The sequence below is a fragment of the Balaenoptera acutorostrata genome, chromosome 1 (assembly GCF_949987535.1).
Source record: "Balaenoptera acutorostrata chromosome 1, mBalAcu1.1, whole genome shotgun sequence".
Lineage (NCBI taxonomy): Eukaryota > Metazoa > Chordata > Mammalia > Artiodactyla > Balaenopteridae > Balaenoptera > Balaenoptera acutorostrata.
Window position 1 is genome coordinate 136,713,097 of NC_080064.1, and position 23,205 is coordinate 136,736,301.

General features: G+C 38.0%; 1 protein-coding gene across 1 annotated transcript in view; it reads left to right on the plus strand.

The window, feature by feature from the left end:
• PAPPA2 (pappalysin 2) overlaps positions 1 to 23,205 on the plus strand; it is a 320,327-nt gene that overhangs the window by 120,523 nt on the left and 176,599 nt on the right. Inside the window, exon 3 of the mRNA XM_007165366.2 lies at positions 2,215 to 2,360. Within this exon, the coding sequence (XP_007165428.1) occupies positions 2,215 to 2,360 (146 nt within the window). The remainder of the gene's footprint in view (positions 1 to 2,214; positions 2,361 to 23,205) is intronic.

Below are 23,205 nucleotides of genomic sequence, written 5' to 3' on the forward strand. Positions count from 1 at the left end.
CAACTTCTATCTATATCTCTATGGAGTGCAGGAATTAGAGTGACTGTACCCAGTTTGCCACAAATATGACATAAACACTCTCATCTGGAAGGGTAATTTATGGCTGGAGAGTGGAATGGGCAAGGAAGAAATGGGGGGTGAGTAGAACCAGCTAATGAGTTGGTGGTGGAAGAGGAGGCCTCTTGGAGGGTGGCTCAAGGGGAATTAGTGCAACTGCTGGGTTGAGGGAGGATAGAAGGATGATGGCCAAGACTGGTAAGTGGCAGACAGAGAAGCCAGGAACACACAGATAGCCCGAGTAAACCATGCCAGGAACAGGGGGATTTGGGGAAAGTGAGGGGGGAGAAAAGAGAGAAAACTGTCAAGTTACCAATTCCTAATTTTAATGGGAACTCTGGAATAGGAACAGAGGATGCAGATTTTCTTCCTTGGTACCCTGAGCTGTACATAGGCTATCACTGATCCTCTCTGCCCGTCTTTCTTTCTTTTATTTTCTATTTGTTTCTTTTTTCCCTTTTCTTTCTTCTCTCTCTCCTCCCATCCACCCTCCCTCTTCTCCTTCTATCTGACCAATTAGACCACCTCCATGTTGAAGAGTTACTCGATGTCATCATAACTCCAAACCATCAATTTATCAATACAGGAAATTGTAATTATTTTTAATAAAGGAGAAAAGGAAAGGGAATGTGACTAATGTCCAGGGAAAACCAGGCGACAGTTCAAAAAACACTCCAGGAAAGTATCAGAAGGAATATCCCTCTGATCACATCTGACACCACTTCATGAAATTTGGATGATTTATTGGGGATGAGAATTACTTTTCCAAGATATTATAAGTCAATAAGAAAGAATATTTTAAAATCCCCATTCTCTCAAGCATTTTTGGTTCTAAAGCAAAATCTTTTTGTGTTTCTTTACTTTTATTCTCCTTTTTGGTTCTGTGCCAAAGAACATAAACACAGTCTCCTTTGCGATCTCTATTTCTTGAGTACTCCTTGCCAGTATATCCTACATGTGGATTAAATAGATGGCATCAACAGTGTAGTTGGGAGGCAAAGTGAACAGAAGAAGAAGGGTCATGCTCTTCTAGCCTGAGCTTCTGGGTTGAGAGATTTCAGTGTCTGCAGCTTGTCTACCAGAATAGCAAGAATAAAGCGTGAATCTATAAAGGAAATTACAACTGTGTTGAGAGAGCTGTCTGCACAGTTGAAGCTGTGATAGGATCATTCCTATCTTTGGAGTGGCATTCCCATGGCCACTATAGGAAGCATCCAGTGAATCCAAGGGGCCACTGGGTTCTGGTTTAGTTGTTCTTTCTTAAAATAGCTCTTCATTGAGTATGATGAGGCTCTGTTTGCCCATAGTAAAGTTTTAAGTTTCACTGATGCCAGGAAGATGAAGGTCTTTGACTATATATGAACTTAAAAAAAGATCAAATGCTTGTTTCCCTTTTTTATGGGCCATGGGGCATGTGTTTTTAATAGACCTTTAAGTCTGTGAATAAATTCAAACATAATATTACCTAGTGCTTTGAAGGCCACCAATAGAGATACTTGGTGAGTATCATAAGGTAGTCGGAGTAGGGGTAGAGAGTCTATGGATTAAGGGTCTATGGATTAAGAAAGAGAAATATATATAAAATTAACATTCTTTGCAGTAGCTTGTGATATCCTCTCCTACCTATAACTCATCTCTTTTTTTCCTGTTTTACTTTATATTTTCTGGCCACTATTTACCTTTAAAAATATGCCTGAAGCAAGCATATGCTGAAATAGAGATTCAATCGGTCTTCTTATCATAATAATGATCATGCAGTGTGATGGAAAGAACCAGAGACAGAGATGAAAGGCCTTCTTCACCGTGGGCTGGGGTGGGGGTAATTCTCAGGGCATAGACTTAAGGGTATTACTGGATTTATCTTGAAGAAATAATCTGGGTGTAGAGTGGAGAATTGAGTATGATGTCAAATACTGGCTATCCATATAAATATTATGGTGCTAAAAAGGTAGGATATTGTTTATCTTGGAATAAATATCCTAAATGTGTATTAGTGCATTTTTGAGAGCTTCATAACACCTGGTCTTGCCCTCTCTGCTCCTCTCCTCTAAAAAGCAATGCTGGTTGGGAGAGTCAGAGTCTGATTAGGTCTGGCTCTACTGTTCTCTATGGACTGATCCTTTGGTGTGACATTTCCTCCTCTTACGTGCTCTCCAGGGCGTACATGAGTGTGAAGGAGCTGAAAGAGGCACTGCAGCTCAACAGCACTCACTTCCTCAATGTCTACTTTGCCAGCTCAGTACGGGAAGACCTTGCAGGTGCTGCCACCTGGCCTTGGGACAAGGAAGCCATCAGTCACCTGGGTAAGTAAAGTGAAGACCAACTATAGTAGGAAAAATGAGGAGATTGGAAGGGAGTCCGTGAAAGTGCATTTGGGGAAAAAACGGAGAGAAAAATAAATTTACTTAATGAATTAGCTGCTTTGGTCTGAGAATAGCTTTGGGGATAATCTCTCAAAATGTTTCAGTGCAGACAGGTAAGATGTATTAGAGCAAACAGTGGCAAAATCTCAGAATGTCCTAGACCAAATCTATAATCTAGACGTTAATAAATTGTTGACATGGAATAAGATCCACTTTATGTCTTGGAGAGCCTCAAGGGGGAAACTAGCAAGAAGGTGGCTAGACTGTGAAACCTGGTTTGCAGTAAACACTAAGCCAGAAGATTGCTGGGCTTGCATGGATTGGAATCCTGAGGAGATTCTGGGAAATTCAAACAGGTGGGGAGCTTGTCTGCTTACCTAGGAAAAAGGTGACACCTTAATACTGAGTGGAACTACTACATGCTTAAGAAAGTTAATTCCTTTTATTATAATATCTTATCATTATTATAAAAGAAATACTGACCAATCAATAGAATCATTAAATCAGTTTATGTGGATGAAGAGTAATTATTCAATATAATTTGTATATACTTTCAAAGAGTCTTGAGTAGGATTCTACCAAAACTTACTTTAAAAATGAATTACCATAATTGAGAGGAATTTTTCATATTGGAAAGAGAATGCTTGAAGGAGACCAGAAACCATTTTATGAGTGATTTAAAAGAGATTATGCAAAATTAATCTTCTTAGTAGTCAGATACGAAGCAGAGAGAAATAAACTGAATAAACATCACATAATACTGTATATGTCAAACCCATGTATGATGGGGTCATTGTGAAGTGGAGTCCAGAATATTGAAATGATAATCAAATAAAATATGAGCAAGTGTCCAAAGGATTGGGGAAGGAAAATGATGAGCAGTAGGTTAGCAATAGGTGAAAAAATGTTGTGGCTCTTCAAGAGGAAACCAGAACATAAAAATCCTTGTAGTGAATCAGGTCAACATCCAGAAGGGATATATATCTCAAGCAAAGGAGGAGACAATGAAAAGTTAAACCTGTGGTGATCCAAACTGAATGCTTTGTTAGTATGCTGGATTTCATTGGCTCTATAGTATCTGATACAGTTTTAAGGCTCTACAGTCCTTTTATCACTAAATTTTGTATTTTCAGTTCTCAGTATATTAGAAGTCAGAAATTTGTGAGATGAGTGGAGCTTTCCAGGTGAAAGCTAATGTGAGTCATTCTAGTCTTCAAAGTAGCAACAAGTGGGCTAGAACATTATATTCCAATAATTCATTTAGTAGTGAGTTTGAGTATCTTGAATTATCCTCATGGAAAACAATATTAGCAGAGGAGCATGTAACACTGTAAGAAATTACCTCCAAATTGGTTCATACCTGATTCACCAAAGGTTACCTTTTTGGTATATATGACAGCTAGGTTTACCCAGCAATTGTTTCTATGAATCCTAGGTCTATCATTGAGTACTAAATCTACTTGTTCAAAAAACCTTAAAAAATGATCTTCCTGGCCATTATGGAGACAAATCTTGGCCTCTTGATAAGAATTATTGGACTGGGAGCAGAGCCCTAAATATTTTTCTAACTTTGTTGGCACTAGGCCATTGACAAGATTCATTTAACTATAAAAGTGGATAAAATACCAAAAAAAAAAAAATTAACTATTTGAAGACATCAGACATCAGCCAAGACAATGAGGATTTGAGGGACCCAATCCCAGTGAGAAGAAAAATATATTGAAGTGAGCTCTACATATAACTCAGATTTTTTCTCCTTTAGGGAAATTGCCAAAATCTCAGTGAAAGTAATAGAGGCAGAGCAGAGAGAAGCAGCCTAAAGCTTGCTTCTCGCTACTGAGGAGACAAAAATTAAAGGTCAGGCCTTCTAAGGCATCCAGACTTGAGGGACCAAGCTTCCAGAGAGATAGAAATCATGAAAAAAATGAGCCTGATAGTCTGCTCATAATTTGAAGATATTTTCTAATTACTAAACTATGCATGCTGAGGGCCAGTGGCCATAAAACAAGTATAAAATAACTGCTAACAGATTAAAAAACTGAACAGTGATTTCAGGAATCTCATAGTGTAGGGGACAAAAAAATGAAGTTGAGGTCCTATCAAGGAGGGGCTTTGAGATACCCTTTGTGTGAGGGAAAATATAAATCGCCTAGCTTACACAAAGCCTGAAACACTCTTAAATCCCTGTTTGGAGGAAGGTCATCTGCCTATATTTAACTGCCTAACAAAAGAAAATTAAATATGCTCTGGAGGAAGACAATATCATCAAAAGCCTCTACAAGTTTTCATGCACAGTGGCCAGAAATCAGTAAAAAAAAAAAAAAAAAAAAAAAAAAAATTACCAGTTATGCCAGAGATAGGACCAAATGATGGTAAACTAGACTAAACAAAGAAACAAATAATCACTAAATAAATGCAGACCCACAGATTATCCAGATATTGGAGTTATTGAATATTGGCTTAAGATAATTGTGATTAATATGCTCAAAAATAGATAAAAAGGTGAAGAGTGTCTTCAGAAAACTAGAATCTATATTAATGAATAAAATGGAAATTTTAGGACAAAAATACAGTAACTGAAATTAAGAAATTAATAGATTGGTTTATGAGCAGGAGAAAGGTTTAATGAACTAGAAAACTGTAGAAAACATACATATTGAAGCTCAGAGAGAAAAAGTGATGGAAAAATATAGAAAACAACTTGGGACATTTGAGATCTGATGAAAAATTCCTAACGTAAATTGGAGTTCTAGAAGAAGTGGAGAAAGATATTGGGGCAGAAATCATATCAAAGAGATAGCTGCTGAGATTTTTTCAGGGTGACAAAAAATATTAAACCACAGATTCAAAATGTTTTACAAACCCCAAGAAGGATAAATAGAAAGAAAATCACAACTAGATTCATTATAGCAAAAGTGCTGAAAAACCTCAAAAGTAGCCAGAGAAAAAAGTTACGTTACTTTAAAAGGAGCAACAATAAGATTGACAGGCTGACCTTTCAACAGAAACTATGGAAGTCAGAAGACAACAGATTGATATTGTTTTAAAAATGCTAAAAGAGAATTATTGCCAATTTATAATACTATGTTCAACAAAAATCTTTTAAAATGAAGAAAAATTAAACATATTTTCAGATAAAAACTGAGGTAATTTAAAACCAGCAGTAAAATAAATACTGAAGAAAGCTATCCAAACAGAAAGAAAATGACTCCAAAAGGAAACAGAGACATGCAAAAAGAAATGAATCACACTAGAAAGGATAAAAATATTAAAAGTAATAACAATGTCTTTTTGGCTTAAAATATATGTAAAGTTAAAATATGATGACAATGGCACGAAAGACAAGAAGTAAATAAAATTATATAATTTAAGGCCCCTTCTACACCAGTATCTGGAAAAAATACTGATTTATTAATTTTAGATAGCTTATACACACCTTATATTATACAAGAATTAACTCAAAATAGATCATAGACTTAAATATAAAAAGTAAAACTCTATAACTTTAAAAAGAAAACATAAGAGAAAATCTTCAGGGCAAGACTAAGTGAAGAGTGCTTATATATGACACCCAAAGCATAGTCCATAAAAATGAAAACTGATAAATTGGACTTAATCAAAATTAAAACTTTTTCTCTGAGAAACACTCTGTTAAGATGAACAAGGAAATGGCAGTCTTAGAGAAAGTATTTGCAAACCACACATCTCGCAAAGGATTTATATCTAGAATATATTAAGAACTTTCAAAACAAGAGTAAAACAAACAAACAAATATTCCAGTTAGAAAATGGACAAAAACACAGACATTTTACCAAAGAGAATATACAGATGGAAAATAAGCACGTGAAAAGATATTCAATATCATTAACCATTAGGGAAAAGCAAATTAAAGCCACAATGAGGTATCACTATACTTATTAGTAGAGCTAAAAAAAATAGTAACAATACTAAATGCTGATGAGGATGCAGAGAAACTGGATATTGCATATATTGCTGATGGGAAAGTAAAATGGCACAGCCACTCTGGAGAACACTTTGGCAGTTTCTTATAAAATTAAACATACAGGGCTTCCCTGGTGGCACAGTGGTTGAGAATCTGCCTGCCAATGCAGGGGACACGGGTTCGAGCCCTGGTCTGGGAAGATCCCACATGCCGCGGAGCAACTGGGCCCGTGAGCCACAATTACTGAGCCTGCGCGTCTGGAGCCTGTGCTCCGCAACAAAAGAGGCCGTGATAGTGAGAAGCCCACGCACTGCGATGAAGAGTGGCCCCCGCTTGCCACAACTAGAGAAAGCCCTTGCACAGAAACGAAAACCCAACACAGCCATAAATAAATAAATTTAAAAAAAAAATGGGGCAAGCAACACAGAATAGGGTAAATTAAAAAAAAAAAAAATTAAACATACCCTTACCATATGACCCAGCAATTGGACTGTTGGACATTTATCCCAGAGAAATGAAAACATGTCCACTCGAAACCCAGCTTTATTTGTAATAGCTCCAAACTGGAAATGATAAAGTGTTCTTCAGTGCTAACTGCTTAAGCAAACTGTGATACATCTGCACAATGGAATATCACACAGCAATAAAAAGAAACAAAGTATTAATACATGCAACAACTTAGGTGGATGTCAAGGGTATTATACGGAGTGAAAAAAAAATCTCACAAGTCGCACGCTTATGATTTAGTGTAGTATTCTCAAAATTTTATGTGGTATTCTCAAAATTAAAAAAAAAAACCCAACAGAGATAGAGAACAAATTAGCGGTTCCTAGGAGTTAGGAATGGGGTGAGGGGTGTGGGAGAGAGGGGTATGTGTGTGGAGTGACTTAAAGGATACTAGAGGAGAAATCTTAATGGTAGTTACACAAAGGTATACATACATGTGATAAAATTGCATAGAACTACACACAAACACACACTTGCACGTGCACACATACACACACATTCACAAGCCTGCATGCGAAAACTGGTGAAATCTAAACAAGGTCTGTGGTTTCTTTGCATGAGTAGAACACTTCACATATAGCAGGTGCTCCCTGAATGCTCACTGATTGAAGGGATAACTGAATAAATGAGTGAAGCTATTAAATTTAAATAGTTTCAAGAAATGTTTAAATTATCTCATGAGTCACTGACTCATAATGAATTGCAAAAGAAGCTAGGGATATTTATATTTTATTCTTAAACCTTTTAGGAATAAGTAGTTCCCCTACAACATGTTTCTTAATGTGCATTTAAGAAGTAGAAGGCTAGCTGAAAATCTGACTCAATATGAAACTTCTCATGTTATTATTTATTTTTTCTTGTTCAGTCATAACTGTGATTGAACAAAGGAATCATATTGACCTAAATCGGGTGTAGAGTAGTACAGACAGCTGGCATAACATGACAGAGGAAGACATTTAGGATTTTCTAAACAGAGTCTTTTCAAGACTCAAGATAAGATTATCTGTGTCAACATTCAAGACCCTGTATTTTGAGGGTCAGCTGAGTGACCTGGCAGATAAGTATGCTAGTTTTAAGGCTGAATCCAATTTCTGACTACAAATGGCTTAAGTCACTATGAGGAAAGACCAAGGTAATCTGTGGTCCATCAACAGAATTTCTGGCCTTTAGCATGATTTTGTACTTTTAATGTTGTGGTAATGCAGGGCAGAATTTTTTATAAGTAAAGTAAATGAATAAATGAGATCCCCTTGAGCTCAGTGGTTTGAATATCTTTAACCTTAGTATACAACACTTAAACTGAAAACATATCTTCAAAGGCAGAAGGCTTAAATTAGTGGTAAACCAGACCTTTTATAAACCATTAATATCATACTCATAATTATTTATTCATTCATTCAAAGAAAAACTGTTGAATCTATTTCATGGGAATATCAGAGATAGAATAATTAAAAGGAGTCCACCGTAAAGGTTTGCACAGCACAACTGGGATACAGACATGCAAATACACACTTATAATAGTACACGATGCTGCCACACAGGAGGTCAAGTAGGAACATGATGAGAAAGTGCCTGATTGTGCTGAAAACATCAGGGAAGAAGGGAAGAGTTCCCAGAGGGGCTGAGGCTTGAGGGGAGAGTTGAAAGATGAGCAGGAGTTTGCTTGGCAGACAATGAGAGGGCATTCCATAGTGAAAGAAATGGCAAATGCCAAGGTTTAGACTGTTAAAAACCTAGACTTGCTTAGAAGTGGAATGTCCTTGGAATGGCTAGAGCAGAGCTCTTCAAACTTATTTTTGCTCTCTTGTACCTCCTAAAAGACTTTTGAAAAACTCTGTACCCCTTCATCAATTTTAAAAGTAACACCTAAAAATTTAACCATAAGTTTAAATTATAGCAAAGAATATAATTTCTGGCATATTATTTTAAATTATTGACATTTAAAAATACATTTTAAATCTACTCTTCTAAATGTATCTTTGGTAACATAATAATTTGATAATCACCATCATTCATTAAAAAAATTCATGGTCATGCACTTTTTTAACATTGAGAAATTATTCATTCCTCCTTTTTTCGCTTTGAATTTGTGTTTCCATTTCATTGCTCCTATAGAACTTTATACTAATGTAACATATAAATATACTTTTTTCAAAGTCTTTAGTTAGTCACCTATTTCTCTGCTAAAAACATATTTTGAATAAAAACAAACATTTTGTGATATTTTTAATTAAAGTTTTTATTTTGAGATCATTGAATATTCACATATAGTTGTAAGAAATAGTACAAAGAGATTCCACATACCCTTTACCCATTTTCCTCTGGTGGTAGGTAGTACCTTGCAAACCTGTAATACAATATCACAAGCAGGATATTAACATTGATATTGATCATAAGTTATAACATGTTAAAAATTTGTTCTCAATTGAGTTAGCTTTTGAAATGATTCCTTGTCCAAAATTGATCAAAACAATATTTTAAAATGTTGATTAATGAATAGTAAACAAAGTGGAAAATACATATTTAATGAGCCAAGAGTGGCTTTTCTCTCCCAGATTAATTCTTGTGTCAGTGGATGAAGAGTAATTATTGGTATAATAAGACAGGATTTAGCATCATTTATATTGCTTTTTTTTTCTTTTATAGCTCTAAGTACTGAGAAACTTTGTTCACATAAATAAGTAGATGGGGAAAAAAAGAGTTCTGTTTGACTGAGTGGATGATGGTGCCAAGGTAGAAAATATAGAAAAAGGAAGAGCAAAGGGGGAGGCAGTTTGGTTTTGGAGGTGTTGAATTTGGGATCTCTACAAATTTGACCATGAAAGGCACTTCCACAAAAGCAGAAGGAGGAGCAGGATTCAGGCGTGTACCAGACAACAAAGGAGAGAGGGGTTTGAGCAAGTCCCTTGTGGCCCACAAATATGAGTGCTTCAGAGAGATGAAGTAAGTACGAGAGCATCTTGGCCAGGTTAGAGAGGACAGTCGGTCTCTCTCTGGCACAGAAGTTAGGCACTTCAGAGTGTTCTGGACCAACCATCTTCCTTAATTGTTCTAGGGAATGTCTGTACTGCCAAGGAACATTCAGAGATCCTGATCAGATCATAAGCAACATGCCCCAATGCATGGGACCCAAGAATCTTGTGGGAGGGAACTTGAACCTGGCTCACAATGGGGCTTTAGACATATGGGATCTTCCAAGGAGTCCAGCTAATGTGACCCTCGGAGGAAAAAAATGTCTTAGAGTGATAGAGTGGGCTATGGCTTCCGAAAGATAGGAAGAAATGTATCTTGAGCAAGTCACCTCACATATAAAATGGGAATAACAAGCATGAGGAAGACTACCTGGCACATAGTAGGGTTTCAATAAATATTAGCTCCATTAGTAGTAGTAGCAGCAGCAGCAATAGAAGTTCCAAATACCATGGCTGCTGTTGCTGGTTGGGCCCTGAGCTTCCCACCTACTTCATCTCCATCCTAGAGATTTTCAGTGCCCTAGAAAGATGTTGGCTTTCTAGGGGGGGGGGGGGAAAGTGTTTTAGGTGTCCAATTGCTTGCAGTGGTAAAGCAGCTTATAAGAAACAAAGGGAGGCTCCTTATAAGTCACAGAAGGAAAGAATAAGTGATTGTTGGCAGTTTGGGGGAGACGGGTAGTGCCTGATGAGGGTCTGTGGGTGTCATGGGGCCAGATGGACTGGAGAACAGCTACCACAGGGGTGACGCAGATGTGGCAGGCATCTGGCAGAAAGCAAAGCAATAGCTGCATGAGGGGATAAGGGGAAGACAAAAGCAGCAGACATGAGCTCTGAGGGGAGATATCCTTCCCTCAACTAGAACTTTTATAGGGGATCCCCCCAACCCCAAACAAAGCTTAACTTCCTCCTAACCAAACAGTTGACATTGAGATTAGGGTGTTACATCAATTGTGACACATTCATGCACAATGTGGGTGAGAAATAGACATTAATTTGGCAAGTGGGAAGTCTCTGGTTATCTCAGCCTAATTGTTTCTGTGGAGTATGGGTGCGGGAGCCAGCGTGGGAGAGGTAGAAGAATCCACGGGAGGTAAAGGGAAGCACATTCTGGTGCAACAAATCACTGAATGGTTGGGCTAGAGCAAAGCAATTTTGCTCCTCTCCACTCTTTTCCCTCTTCACTATGCCAGAGTGGAGTGATTCTTCCCCAAGACAAGGAATAAACAGGACATGTAAACTGGAGCACACCATGTCCATATGAGGACTTAGAGCGTCATTAATGAGACAGGCTACAGGACATGAACAGGATGAGGACTGTTCCTTGGAATTACCCACTGGTTGCTACTGTAGATTATTTGTCAGAAGATAATATTCAGCAAATGGGGTAATTTTAGGTGCCTTGGGGTTTCAAACATAGTGAACACTCTTGGATATTGAAACTTTGGAAAAAATTATCCTAGGGTATGAACTAAATGCCCTGAAATTGGGGTGTCCCAAAGATAGGTTTATACGTTTATAAGTAGGTGGAATAAATAATCACCTTTGTGTGTGATGCCTTGAAAGATCTCCTTTCTTAAAATATGTCCTAGTAATCATTGAATCTTTAGTGCCTAGAACAGTACCTGACACTGAATAGATGCTCAATAAATGCTGAATTGATAAATCAATTGTAGCAAATATCTTACCCATTCATACTCTGTAGTATGAGGTTGTGGGTGTTTGAAGCACCACCCTCATCCAGAAACAAGGAAAGGAGTACATCATAAGTCTCCAAGGCCTCAGTGATAACATCTTCAGTTTTCGTTAATCAAATGACTTTTCTCCCATGGTATGGTATGGGAGGGGTTAGAAAGCCCGGAGTGAGGGAGGCATCCATGTGGTACTGGGAGTATCTAATGAGGAGGATGTGCCACATGGCCTTGGCTTCATAGTGGTCCAGCCGGAACGCCAGTTATTCTTCTCCAGATTGCAGGTTCTTCTTCCATAGCTTGAGCAGGGCTAGTGGTGTTCACCTGTCCCCAATGCCAGGCCCAGGGTGGGACTCCACCCCTGCGCCACCCCCAACCCTGTGGGAGGATGGGCCACATGCAGTTCTGAGTCCCCAGGGGCCACAGCCGAGGAGAGCGAGGTGGCTGAGCCCTGGGTAGCTGAGGACACATTGAAAGAACAATGGCAATAGAAAATCAATACAACATGAAAACAGGAATCTGCTTCCTGAATGGATTGGAAAATCAGGGACTAGTAGAAGGCTAACAGACCACACAAAACCACTCCTCCATTCTTTGTTGCTGTGTGGCTGACAGGGTCTTGGTGCTCCAGCCGGGTGTCAGGCTTGAGCCTCTGAGGTGGGAGAGCTGAGTTCAGGACATTGAACCACCAGAAACCTCCCAGCCCCATGTTATATCAATCAGTGAGAGGTCTCCCAGAGATCTCCATCTCAATGCTAAAACCCAGCTCCACTCAATGACCAGGAAGCTCCAGTGCTGGACACTCCATGCCAAACAACTAGCAAGACAGGAATACAACCCCACCCATTAGCACAGAGGCTGCCTAAAATCATATTAAGTTCATAGACACCCCAAAACACACCACTGGATGCAGTTCTACACCAAAAAGACAAGATCCAGCCTCATCCACCAGAACACAGGCACCAGTCCCCTCCACCAGGAAGCTTACACAACCCACTGAACCAAGCTTACTCACTGCAGGCAGACACCAAAAACAACGGGAACTACAAACATGCAGCCTGAGAAAAGGAGACCCCAAATGCAGTAAGTTAAGCAAAATGAGAAGATAGAGAAATACATAGCAGATGAAGGCACAAAGTAAAAACCCACCAGACCAAACAAATGAAGAAGAAATAGGCAGTCTACCTGAAAAAGAATTCAGAGTAATGATAGTAAAGATCATCCAAAATCTTGGAAATGGAATGGAGAAAATACAAGAAACATTTAAGAAGGACCTGGAAGAACTAAAGAGCAAGCAAACAATGATGAACAGCACAATAAATGAAATTAAAAATTCACTAGAAGGAATCAATAGCATAAAAACTGAGGCAGAAGAATGGATAAGTGACCTGAAAGATAAAATAGTGGAAATAACTACCACAGAGCAGAATAAAGAAAAAAAGAATGAAAAGAATTGAGAACAGTCTCAGAGACTTCTGAGACAACATTAAACAAAACAACATTTGAATTATAGGTGTCCCAGAAGAAGAGAAAAAGAAAGGGACTGGAAAATATTTGAAGAGATTGTAGTTGAAAACTTCCTTAATATGGGAAAGGAAATAGTCAATCAAGTCCAGGAAGCACAGAGAGTCCCATACAGGATTAATTCAAGGAGAAACATGCCAAGACACATATTAATCAAACTATCAAAAATTAAATACAAAGAAAAAATATTGAAAGCAGCAAGGGAAAGCAACAAATAGCATACAAGGGAATCCCCATAAGGTTAACAGCTGATCTTTCAGCAGAAAATCTGCAAGCCAGACGGGAATGGCAGGACGTATTTAAAGTGATGAAAGGGAAAAACCTACAACAAAGATTACTCTACTCAGCAAGGAACTCATTCAGATTCAACAGAGAAATTAAAACCTTTACAGACAAGCAAAAGCTAAGAGAATTCAGCACCATCAAACCAGCTTTACAACAAATGCTAAAGGAAATTTTCTATGCAGGAAACACAAGAAAAGGAAAAGACCTACAATAACAAGCCCAAAACAGTTAAAAAAATGGTAATAGGAACATACATATCGATAACTACCTTAAATGTAAATGGATTAAATGCTCCAACCAAAAGACATAGACTGGCTGAATGGATACAAAACATGACCTCTATATATGCTGTCTACAAGAGACCCACTTCAGACCTAGGGACACATACAGACTGAAAGTGAGGGGATGGAAAAAGATATTCCATGCAAATGGAAGTCAAAAGAAAGATGGAGTGCCAATTATAATATCACAAAATAGACTTTAAAATAAAGACTATTCCAAGAGACAAAGAAGGACACTACATAATGATCAATCTTGGATTCATCAAGGGCTCAATCCAAGAAGAAGATATAACAATTGTAAATATTTATGCACCCAACATAGGAGCACCTCAATACATAAGGCAAATGCTAACAGCCATAAAAGGAAATAGACAGTAAAACAATCATAGTGGGGGACTTAACACTCCACTTTCACCAATGGACAGATCATCCAAAATGAAAATAAATAAGGAAACACAAGCTTTAAATGACACATTAAACAAGATGGACTTAATTGATATTTATAGGACATTCCCTCCAAAAACAACAGAATACACTTTCTTCTCAAGTGCGCATGGAACATTCTCCAGGATAGATCATATCTTGGGTCACAAATCAAGCCTTGGTAAATTTAAGAAAATTGAAATCGTATCAAGTATCTTTTCCGACCACAACGCTATGAGACTAGATATCAATTACCAAAAATATCTGTAAAAAATACAAATACATGGAGGCTAAACAATACACTACTAAATAACAAAGGGATCATTGAAGAAATCAAAGAGGAAATCAAAAAATACCTAGAAACAAATGACAATGGAAAAACGACAACCCAAAACCTATGCGATGCAGCAAAAGCATTTCTAAGAGGGGAGTTTAGAGCAATACAATCCTACCTCAAGAAACAAGAAAAATCTCAGATAAACAACCTAACCTTACCCCTAAAGCAATTAGAGAAAGAAGAACAAAAAACCCCACAGAGTTTGCAGAAGAAGAGAAATCATAATGATCAGATCAGAAATAAATGAAAAAGAAATGAAGGAAACAAGAGCAAAGATCAATAAAACAAAGAGCTGGTTCTTTGAGAAGATAAACAAAATTGATAAACCATTAGCCAGACTCATCAAAAAAAAAAAAAAGGTACAAGACTCAAATCAATAGAATTAGAAATGAAAAAGGAGAAGTAACAGCTGACCCTGCAGAAATACAAAGAATAATGAGGGATTACTACAAGCAATTATATGCCAATAAAATGGACAACCTGGAAGAAATGGGCAAATTCTTAGAAAAGCACAACCTTCCAAGACTGAAGCAGGAAGAAATAGAAAATATAAAGGGACCAATCACAAGTGCTGAAATTGAGACAGTGATTAAAAATCTTCCAATAAACAAAAGCCCAGGACCAGATGTATTCACAGACGAATTCTATAAAACATTTAGAGAAGACCTAACACCTATCCTTCTCACACTCTTCCAAACTATAGCAGAGGGAGGAACACTCCCAAATTCATTCTATGAGGCCACCATCAACCTGATACAAAAACCAGACAAAGCTGTCACAGAAAGAAAACTATAGGCCAATATCGCTGATGAACATAGATGCAAAAATCCTCAACAAAATACAAGCAAACAGAATCCAACAACACATGAAAAGGATCATACACCATGATCAAATGCGGTTTATCCCAGGAATGCAAGGATTCTTCAATATACACAAATCAATCAATGTGATACACCATATTAACAAATTGAAGGAGAAAACCACATGATCATCTCAATAGATGCAGAAAAAGCTTTTGACAAAATTCAACACCCATTTATGATAAAATGCCTCCAGAAAGTAGGCATAGAGGGAACTTTCCTCAACATAATAAAGGCCATATATGACAAACCCACAGCCAACATCATTCTCAATGGTGAAAAACTGAAACCATTTCCACTAAGATCAGGAAAAAGGCAAGGTTGCCCACTCTCACCACTATTATTCAACACAGTGTTGGAAGCTTTAGCCACAGCAATCAGAGAAGAAAAAGAAATAACAGGAATCCAAATCACAAAAGAAGAAATAAAATTGTCACTGTTTGCAGATGACACGATACTATACATAGAGAATCCTTAAGATGCTACCAGAAAAATACTAGAGCTAATCAATGAATTGGGTAAAATAGCAGGAGACAAAAGTAATGCAGAGAAATCTCTTGCATTCCTGTACACTAATGATGAAAAATCTGAAAGGGAACTTAAGGAAACACTCCCATTTACCATTGCAACAAAAAGAATAAAATACCTAGGAATAAACGTAACTAAGGAGACAAAATACCTGTATGCAGAAAACTATAAGACACTGATGCAAGAAAGTAAAGATGATACAAACAGATAGATAGATATACCATGTTCTTGGATTGGAAGAATCAACATTGTGAAAATGACTATAATATCCAAAGCGATCTACAGATTCAGTGCAATCCCTATCAATCTACCAATGGCATTTTTCATAGAACAAGAACAAAAAATTTCACAATTTGTATGGAAACACAAAAGACCCCGAATAGCCAAAGCAATATTGAGAAAGAAAAACAGAGCTGGAGGAATCAAGCTCTCTGACGTCAGACTATACTACAAAGCGACAGTAATCAAGACAGTATGGTACTGGCACAAAAACAGAAATATAGATCAATGGAACAGGATAGAAAGCCCAGAGGTAAACCCAAGCACATATGGTCACCTTATCTTTGATAAAGGAGGCAAGAATTTACAATGGGGAATAGACAGCCTCTTCAATAAGTGGTGCTGGGAAAACTGGACAGCTACATGTAAAAGAATGAAATTAGAACACCTCCTAACACCATACACAGAAATAAACTCAAATTGGATTAAAGACCTAAATGTAAGGCCAGAGACTATAAAACTCTTGGAGGAAAATATAGGCAGAACACTCTATGATTTAAATCACAGCAAGATCCTTTTTGGCCCACCTCCTAGAGAAATGGAAATAAAAACAAAAATAAACAAATGGGACCTAATGAAACGTAAAAGCTTTTGCATAGCAAAGTTAACCATAAACAAGATGAAAAGACAACCCTCAGAATGGGAGAAAATGTTTGCAAATGAAAGAATTGACAAAGGATTAATCTCCAAAATATACAAGCAGCTCATGCAGCTCAATATCAAAAAATTAAACAACCCAATCCAAAAATGGGCAGAAGACCTAAATAGACATTTCTCCAAAGAAGATATACAGATTGCCAACAAGCACTTGAAAGGATGCTCAACATTACTAATCATTAGAGAAATGCAGATCAAAACTACAATGTGGTATCACCTCACACCAGTCAGAATGACCATCATCAAAAAATCTACAAACTATAAATGCTGGAGAGGGTGTGGAGAAAAGGGAACCCTCTTGCACTGTTGGTGGGAATGTAAATTGATACAGCCACGATGGAGAACAGTATGGAGGTTCCTTAAAAAGCTAAATAAAGAACTACCCTATGACCCAGCAATCCCACTACTGGGCATATACCCTGAGAAAACCATAATTCAGAAAGAGTCATGTACCACAATGTTCATTGCAGCTCTATTTACAATAGCCAGAACATGGAAGCAACCTAAATGTCCACTGACAGATGAATGGATAAGGAAGATGTGGTACATATATGCAATGCAATTTTACTCAGCCATAAAAGGAAATGATATTGAGTTATTTGTAGTGAGGTGGATGGACCTTGAGTCTGTCATGCAGAGTGAAGTAAGTCAGAAAGAAAAAAACAAATACCGTATGCTAACACATATATATGGAATCTAAAAAAAAAAAAAAAAAAAAAAAGGTTCTGAAGAACCTAAGGGCAGGACAGGAATAAAGACACAGATGCAGAGAATGGACTTGAGGACATGGGCAAGGGGAAGTGTAAGCTGGGACGAAGTGAGAGAGTGGCATGGATTTATATACACTACCAAATGTGAAATATATAGCTTGTGGGAAGCAGCTGCACCGCAGGGTGATCAGCTCCGTGTTTTGTGACCACCTAGAGGGGTCGGATAGGGAGTGTGGGAGGGAGACACAAGAGGGAGGGGATATATGTATATGTAGGGCTGATTCACTTTTTTATATAGCAGAAACTAACACAGCAATGTAAAGCAATTATACTCCAATAAAGATGTTAAAAAAAAAAAAAGTAAGCCCAGAGTGCTTGCCAGTTGTGGGTAGGAGTGGCTGAAAGAGTTTAAAAGGAGACAAAAAATGACATCAGACTTTGCAAAATCTTTACCCTCTACACATTCTTCTCTTTGTTCAGTCTTGTCCAGAACTAGGACTTCTTTCTAATGAGACCACAGGCTGTAAAACTAAGAAGCCAATATAAGATTTGGAGATGAATGGTTCCTGGGCTGGTTCTGTTAAAAATTTGCTTCATTTTCTAAGCACTTGTGACTTTTTTCTTTTAACCTTTTCCATTTCTTTCTTTCCCTTTGTCTGTCAGCCCACCTCTACCACTTCCTTCCCTTGCCCTGCTCCTTCCTTGGACCCCCACACACTTTGATAGCTTTGTCGCTGCCTTGCAGAGCGTGTTTGGGGGAGTGTGTCTCAGGCAGTAACTGGAAGTAATTATGGAGGCACCTGCAGACCAGCTCTGAACCTCCTTGTTTTATGGGCATATAACATTCAGCCCTAAAAGTTTTACAGAACTCTTTTAAAGTCATTTCAACTCATGTCCTTTCCTCAAGCTGCCTGAGTTTCCTTTTTTTTTTTTTTTTTTTTTTAATAGAAGTGACTTTGGGAATCATTCTCTTTGCCACGTGCTACTCTGGCGGTCTTGCGCTTAAGCTGGGAAAAGCCAGTTGGAACTTGGATACAGCATCACTGTGGGAGCTTGGCTGTCTGCTACTGAGATTTAATCTTTTAATCAGCAACTTCTCTCTTTTCTTCCCCTGCACCATCCTCTGGACCACACAACAACCCTGTCTTAGTGTTTTAGTTCGTCTCTTATAATCAAGGCTGAAAGGTCTCCTAAGAAGGCATTTGTGCTCCCCGCCAGTCCGTTAAGCAACAGCTGCGCCACACATGGCCACCAGTTGCTAAATCCAGAGAGCCCCATTCATATTATGTTCTGTGTACAAGTAAGTGGTACTGGCATGTGGTGAGTTCAAGTTCCAGTACAACATTCAGGTATGCAAGAAATGTAACTTTTATTTATTCTTCTATAATGAACTTTATACTTATTTTGAGCCCCGCTGTTGCTGGGTAGTAGAAATTTATTCTTAGTCAATTGAGTTTCTTTTGCCTGGGTCTGTATCTAACTGCAGAGCTGACTTATAAATACCAAGGCCATAGATGGAAGGATCCATTTTGTCCTTAGTCATCAGGTGATGCTGGTAACCTAAGATGACCCTTGTTCCCATCACAGCATCCTTCACCTTCAGGGATTCTCTGGAAGGCTCTCTATCACCCTGCCCTCTTAGCCTCACTGGTCAGCATTCTTCTTTAGAACTAGGCTCCTTACTCAGGAATCCATCATTGGAATGAGGCAAAACCCCCCTGTTGTCAGATCACATGCACCTATTTTGAATCTTTATCCCTTTACTGGGGTCTCAAAAGATGGATTACAGTCCATTTTATCTGGACCCACCACCGTCTATACATTCCCATTATTTCCTTTTTATCTCTTTTCCTCCAGCTTAGAAGAATCTTTTCTAGGCTAAAATGTGGTGGTAGTGTTGGTAATGTGAGGCAAGGATTACTTTCCTCCATTTATCTATCATGCTGGATAAACCATGGAGTCCTCTCAGGGAATGGTATAGGTTTTGGAAATCTCACATCCAGAAAAGGACTTCTTTCCTTGCTTTTCACTCTGTAATGTAAGGTAATGAATGAATGCAGGTAATGAATGTATGCAAGAGAGTCTGGCAGTAAGGTAAGGGGGAGGGAGGCAAGGAACCACTTGGGTGAAATGTTAGTATTTCCAAAATGTTGCCCCTCAATTCACACTATTACTTCAAAATTTCCCCTGAGTAGGTACTCTTGGTCTGGTGGTCAGTCCCTAGGAAGCATTGTAGGACAGGCGTTGGGGAGGTGAATGAGAGTAGAGAGAGTCTAATAGTGTCTCAGAGTGAAGACTGAAGGGCCAAGGTATGGTTGAAACATATATTGACATGTCTTTCTACTTCCTGTTTCAAAATGGCAGGTGAGAGCAGAGAACACAAAGGAAGGAATTCTATTGTAGGAAAGGGAATCCCGTCCCTCCCATCCTATCACATTTATCCCTCAATTATGTTTTTTTTGTTTGGTTTGGTTTTGTTTTGTTTTTTTGTTTTAAACATCTTTATTGAAGTATAGTTGCTTTACAATGGTGTGTTAGTTTCTGCTTTATAACAAAGTGAATCAGTTATACATATACATATGTTCCCATTATCTCTTCCCTCTTGCATCTCCCTCCCTCCCACTCTCCCTATCCCACCCCTCTAGGTGGTCACAAAGCACTGAGCTGATCTCCCTGTGCTAAGCGGCTGCTTCCCACTACTTATCTATTTTACAATTTGGTAGTGTATATATGTGCATGACACTCTCTCACCCTGTCACATCTCACCCCTCCCCCTCCCCATATCCTCAAGTCCATTCTTTAGCAGGTCTGTGTCTTTATTCCCATCTTGCCACTAGGTTCTTCATGACCTTTTTTTTTTTCCCTTAGATTCCATATATATGTGTTAGCATACTGTATTTGTTTTTCTCTTTCTGACTTACTTCACTCTGTATGACAGACTCTAACTCCATCCACCTCATTACAAATACCTCCATTTCATTTCTTTTTATGGCTGAGTAATATTCCATTGTATATATGTGCCACATCTTCTTTATCCATTCATCCGATGATGGACACTTAGGTTGCTTCCATGTCCTGGCTATTGTAAATAGAGCTACAATGAACATTTTGGTACATGACTCTTTTTGAATTATGGTTTTCTCAGGGTATATGCCCAGTAGTGGGACTGCTGGGTCGTTTGGTAGTTCTATTTTTAGTTTTTTAAGGAACCTCCATACTGTTCTCCATAGTGGCTGTATCAATTTACATTCCCACCAACAGTGCAAGAGGGTTCCCTTTTCTCCACACCCTCTCCAGCATTTATTGTTTCTAGATTTTTTGATGATGGCCATTCTGACTGGTGTGAGATGATACCTCATTGTAATTTTGATTTGCATTTCTCTAATGATTAATGATGTTGAGCATTCTTTCATGTGTCTGTTGGCCATCTGTATATCTTCTTTGGAGAAATGTCTATTTAGGTCTTCTGCCCATTTTTGGATTGGGTTGTTCGTTTTTTTGTTATTGAGCTGCATGAGCTGCTTGTAAATCTTGGAGATTAATCCTTTGTCAGTTGCTTCATTTGCAAATATTTTCTCCCATTCTGAGGGTTGTCTTTTGGTCTTGTTTATGGTTTCCTTTGCTGTGCAAAAGCTTTTAAGTTTCATTAGGTCCCATTTGTTTATTTGTGTTTTTATTTCCATTTCTCTAGGAGCTGGGTCAAAAAGGATCTTGCTGTGATTTATGTCATAGAGTGTTCTGCCTATGTTTTCCTCTAAGAGTTTGATAGTGTCTGGCCTTACACTTAGGTCTTTAATCCATTTTGAGTTTATTTTTCTGTATGGTGTCAGGGAGTGTTCTAATTTCATACTTTTACATGTACCTGTCCAATTTTCCCAGCACCACTTATTGAAGAGGCTGTCTTTTCTCCACTGTATATGCTTGCCTCCTTTATCAAAGATAAGGTGACCATATGTGTGTGGGTTTATCTCTGGGCTTTCTATCCTGTTCCATTGATCTATATTTCTGTTTTTGTGCCAGTACCAAACTGTCTTGATTACTGTAGCTTTGTAATATAGTCTGAAGTCAGGGAGCCTGATTCCTCCAGCTCTGTTTTTCTTTCTCAAGATTGCTTTGGCTATTCGGGGTCTTTTGTGTTTCCATACAAATTGTGAAATTTTTTGTTCTAGTTCTGTGAAAAATGCCAGCGGTAGTTTGATAGGGATTGCATTGAATCTGTAGATTGCTTTGGGTAGTAGAGTCATTTTCGCAATGTTGATACTTCCAATCCAAGAACATGGTATATCTCTCCATCTATTTGTATCATCTTTAATTTCTTTCATCAGTGTCCTATAATTTTCTTCATACAGGTCTTTTGTCTCCTTAGGTAGGGTTATTCCTAGATTTTTTATTCTTTTTGTTGCAATGGTAAACGGGAGTGTTTACTTAATTTCACTTTCAGATTTTTCATCATTAGTATATAGGAATGCAAGAGATTTCTGTGCATTAATTTTATATCCTGCTACTTTACCAAATTCATTGATTAGCTCTAGTAGTTTTCTGGTGGCAGTTTTAGGATTCTCTATGTATAGTATCATGTCATCTGCAAACAGTGACAGCTTTGCTTCTTCTTTTCCGATTTGGATTCCTTTTATTTCTTTGTCTTCTCTGATTGCTGTGGCTAACACTTCCAAAACTATGTTGAATAATAGTGGTGAGAGTGGGCAACCTTGTCTTGTTCCTGATCTTAGTGGAAATGGTTTCAGTTTTTCACCATTGAGGACAATGTTGGCTGTGGGTTTGTCATATATGGCCTTTATTATGTTGAGGAAAGTTCCCTCTGTGCCTACTTTCTGCAGGGCTTTTATCATAAATGGGTGTTGAATTTTGTCGAAAGTTTTCTCTGCATCTATTGAGATGATCATATGGTTTTTCTCCTTCAATTTGTTAATATGATGTATCACGTTGATTGATTTGTGTATATTGAAGAATCCTTGCATTCCTGGAATACACCCCACTTGATCATGGTGTATAATCCTTTTAATGTGCTGTTGGATTCTGTTTGCTAGTATTTTGTTGAGGATTTTTGCATCTATGTTCATCAGTGATATTGGCCTGTAGTTTTCTTTCTTTGTGACATCTTTGTCTGGTTTTGGTATCACGGTGGTGATGGCCTCGTAGAATGAGTTGGGGAGTGTTCCTCCCTCTGCAATATTTTGGAAGAGTTTGAGAAGGATAGGTGTTAGCTCTTCTCTAAATGTTTGGTAGATTTCGCCTGTGAAGCCATCTGGTCCTGGGCTTTTGTTTGCTGGAAGATTTTTAATCACAGTTTCAATTTCAGTGCTTGTGATTGGTCTGTTCATAGTTTCTATTTCTTCCTGGCTCAGTCTTTGAAGGTTGTGCATTTCTAAGAATCTGTCCATTTCTTCCAGGTTGTCCATTTTATTGGCATAGAGTTGCTTGTAGTAATCTCTCATGATCGTTTGTATTTCTGCAGTGTCAGTGGTTACTTCTCCTTTTTCATTTCTAATTCTATTGATTTGAGTCTTCTCCCTTTTTCTCTTGATGAGTCTGGCTAATGGTTTATCAATTTTGTTTATCTTCTCGAAAAACCAGCTTTTAGTTTCATTGATTTTTGCTATTGTTTCCTTCATTTCTTTTTCATTTATTTCTGATCTGATCTTTATGATTTCTTTCCTTCTGCTAACTTTGGGGTTTTTTTGCTCTTCTTTCTCTAATTGCTTTAGGTGTAAGGTTAGGTTGTTTATTCGAGATGTTTCCTGTTTCTTGATGTAGGCTTGTATTGCTATAA